The sequence below is a fragment of the Vulpes vulpes genome, chromosome 9, assembly GCF_048418805.1.
Source record: "Vulpes vulpes isolate BD-2025 chromosome 9, VulVul3, whole genome shotgun sequence".
Taxonomy (NCBI): Eukaryota; Metazoa; Chordata; class Mammalia; order Carnivora; family Canidae; genus Vulpes; species Vulpes vulpes.
The window spans coordinates 1,484,920-1,488,976 of NC_132788.1; the positions used below are offsets into that span (position 1 = coordinate 1,484,920).

At 39.5% G+C, this 4,057-nt stretch overlaps 1 protein-coding gene across 1 annotated transcript; it reads right to left on the bottom strand.

The window, feature by feature from the left end:
* Positions 1 to 376: 376 nt before the first annotated feature.
* On the bottom strand, positions 377 to 1,327 carry LOC112911259 (olfactory receptor 9S13-like). The gene has a single exon (XM_025987717.2). The coding sequence runs from the start codon at positions 1,325 to 1,327 to the stop codon at positions 377 to 379; it is 951 nt and encodes a 316-aa protein (XP_025843502.2).
* Between the last annotated feature and the right edge of the window lie 2,730 nt (positions 1,328 to 4,057).

Here is a 4,057-nt window from a genome sequence, read left to right on the forward strand (position 1 = left end):
TGTACTTTTCAATAAATCATCAGTTGCGTAAAACACCCAGTGCTTATCACATCAGATGCCCACCTTAAAACCCATCATTCAGTTACCCCATTTCCCACGCCTTCCCCTCCAGCAACCCTCAATTTCCTATATAGAAGAGTCATTTTTAAAAACTTTAAAGAGGGCACTTAACCTAAGATCTACTGCTTAATATTTTTGAGGGCACAGTATATCATTGTTGATTGTAGGTACAGTGTACAGTACATATCTCTAAAGTGTATTACTCTTGTTGACAGATGTTTATGTCTGCTAAATAATAACTCCTCCACCCCACCTGTGGCAACCTCCATATCCTCCATCAAGCCTGCAGGACACACTGACTCCCTACAGCACATCATCACATGGTCATGTGTTTCTGGCCCAGCCTCCTCACAGCCTCCTTCACATCCTTGTTTCGCAGACTGTAGATGAGGGGATTGAGCATTGGGATGACCAGCGTGTAGAAGACAGAGACCACCTTGCCCTGCTCCATGGACTCAATTGCTCCTGGCTGGGCATACATGACAAAGAGAGTCCCAAAAAAGAGTGCCACTGCAGTCATGTGGGAGCCACAGGTGGAGAAGATCTTGCGTCTCCCAGCTCCTGAGCGCATCCTCAGGATGGTCGCTATGATGTAGCCATAGGAGATGAGGATCACAAACATCACACCCACAATGATGAGCCCACAGATGCCAAACAAGAGAAGTTTATTGATGGCCGTGTTGCCACAGGCGATCTGGAGCAGAGGGGGCACATCACAGAAGAAATGGTTGATGCGGTTTGAGTTGCAGAATGGGAGGTGGAATGTGAAGCTGGTCTGCACAACAGAATTGAAGCAGCCTCCACAGTAGGCGCCCAGCACCAGGCGAGTGCAGGCAGACTGGCACATGGTGATGGGGTAGCGCAAGGGGTTACAGATGGCCATGAAGCGGTCATAGGCCATGACACCCAGGAGAAAGCATTCAGTGGTGGCCAGAATGGACAAAAAGAAAAACTGCATGGCACATCCTGCGAAGGTGATGACCTTGGACGAGGAGAAGAAGTTGGCCAGTGCATTGGGGGCAATGAAAGATGAGTACCACAAGTCCACAAAGGAGAGGTTCTTGAGGAAGAAGTACATTGGGGAGTGCAGGCGGGCATCCAGGGTGATAACGATGATCATGAGGAGGTTGCCCAGCACAGTCACCACGTACAGGGCCAGGAACACAGCAAAGAGCAGCGCCTGGGTTTCCAGACCACCTGCAAATCCCTCCAGCACAAAATCTTGAAAGTAGAGCTTGGAGAGGTTTCCATTACTGTGGGATAGCATGAGCCTCAGCTTCTCCAGGGGAATTACACTTTCAGTGTGGGCAGATTAAGTATGTCAAGCTAAAATTCTGCTGAAGAGTGTTTGGAAGACAAAAACAAAAACAAAATCAAAATGAAGGTATAAGGGAGTTAATGGGTTAATGAAGAATTACTAAACAAAATTCACGACAAACACATTGGCCCAGATATTTCAATACTGAGGACCTTTTTTTCCTTGTTACATAAACCCATTTTGCAGAAGAATCTCTGAGGGCAGGTGGTTATGCAGTAAGGGTTTAACTGTTGTGTGGAACTCCTGCTACAGTGGTTGGTTACCAGGGACAATGCTAGATGCACCATAGGAGTGAGATAAATCAGAAGTAGCTATGCAGCTCAGCTCCTGACCATTTCAATCCCTGAAACTGTATTAAGATGTGAACTGAGTACTGGTGCCTCAGACACTTTGCAAAAATAAACATATCTCAAGAGGAAGACATCATCCTAGACCACAGGTGTTATCTATAAATGTTTTGTGTCAATACTGCCAGACAGAATTTAAAAATTGAGGACTTCCTGCAATATGAATTAAAAATTCAGAAACAATAGAAAAACTCAAAGAGGTTCTAGATTTTGGAGTTAACACACCATCATTAAATTAATTATATTTAAAGGAAAAGTTGAGTCTAAGAATTGTAGCCAAATGAAGAAGCAATGATTACTCAGCCATTAGAAATGACAAATACCCACCATTTGCTTCAACGTGGATGGAACTGTAGGGTATTATGCTGAGTGAAATAAGTCAGTCGGAGAAGGACAAACATTATATGTTCTCATTCATTTGGGGAATATAAATAATAGTGAAAGGGAATAGAATGGAAGGGAGAAGAAATGGGTAGGAAGTATCAGAAAGGGAGGTAGAACATAAAGACTCCTAACTCTGGGAAATGAACTAGGGGTGGTGGAAGGGGAGGAGGGCGGGTGGTGGGGGTGAATTGGTGACGTGCACTGAAGGGGGCACTTGACGGGATGAGCACTGGGTGTTATTCTGTATGTTGGCAAATTGAACACCAATAAAAAATAAATTTATTATTAAAAAAAGAAGCAATGAAAAGAATAATATGTAGCTTTTTAGAATTACAGTGGCTAAAATTAGGAACTCAATGAATGTACTTTATAGAGTAGAAATAGCTAAGGAGAAAATTTGTGAACTAGAATATAGATCTGTAGAAAATATTCAGAGTGAAACATTTAGAGAGTAAAAGATAGAAAAATCAGAAATGAGGGTTAGAGACAAAAGATATAGGGACATCCATCTTATTAGCTCCCAAAGGAGGGTTAAAGAGATAAACAGGCTGAATCACGGATTGAAGAGAGAATGGCCATATATAATTTAAACTCATGAAGGATATTATTCTACAGGTTCATTAACACTACAAAATCAAAACAGCATTTATACAAAGAACACCACACTTGGACATATCAAGTAATAATAATAATTAGAATTAAAATAAACTGAGATGTATTATAATTAGAATCAAAATAAAGTGAGATGTATTAAAAGCCTCCTGAAAAAGAAGACACAATCACTTCAAAGGTACCTAAGTGGCACAGTTTGTTCGTCTTCTGACTTCTGGCTTTTGCTCAGGTTGTGATCACAGGGTTGCGAGTTCAGGCCTCATGGTAGGCGCACATTCAGCACAGAATCTGCTTGAGACCCTCTCTCTCTCTGCCACTGCCCCCCCTACAATAAATAAATCTTTAAAAAAGAAGATTTAGTCTATATGAATTATCAATGTTAGAAGAAAGACTCACAACTGGCTTACCAGTTTAAAAATAATGGAAGTTAAATTAAAAGGAAATATATTTTCCTTTCTTCAAAGAAAATAATTACCAACTAGAATTCTACCCAAAGTTATCCTTCAGAACACAAAAGGAATGTAGAAATAATAGTTTAAGACTTCAATATGCCACTTTCAATGGTGAATAGTACAATAAAACTAAGTATCAGTAAGGAAATAACAGATGTGATCAGAATTATAAACCAAATACTTAGGCAGATGTAGAACACACTGCATTCATCAATAGCAGAATACATTCATTCCAGTGCATGTGGAACATTATTCAGGATAGACTACATGTTAGTTCACAAAGTAAGTCTCAATAAATGTCAGAAGATTTAAAGTACACTAAGTATGTTCTGAAAACAAAATGGAATGATATCACAAAGCAACAACATAAGGCCATTTGGAAAACTTACAAACATGTGAAAGGTAAACACATTTTTTTTTAACTCCAGTGGGTCAAAGAAGAAAACACAATGGAAATTACAAAGCATTTTGAGATTAATGAAAATGGGAACACAAACACGAAAATTTAGGAGATGCAATGAAAGAAGGAATCAGAAAGTTATAGCTTTTGATTTTAAAGGATCCCCAAGATTTTAAAAGATTTTAAACATAAAGTCTTTAAACATAAAGTCTTTAAACATAAAGACTCCTAACTCTGGGAAATGAACTAGGGGTGGTGGAAGGGGAGGAGGGCGGGGGGTGGGGGTGAATTTTAGATTTTAAACCCCAAGATTTTAAAAGAAGTCTTAAAATCAGCAATTAAACTTAACATCTAGGGAAAGAAAGTAGTAAACAAATACAAAACTAAGCAAATAAAAAGCATGAGATAGTAAAGGTTAGAGAAGATATAAATGAATTAGAGGAGAGTAAAATAAGAAAGAAAATCAAGGGCACTAAAATTTAGT

Bases quoted from the DNA above. Each gene is read 5' to 3' on its own strand.
- LOC112911259 (XM_025987717.2), bottom strand. From the start codon at position 1,327: ATGCTATCCCACAGTAATGGAAACCTCTCCAAGCTCTACTTTCAAGAT.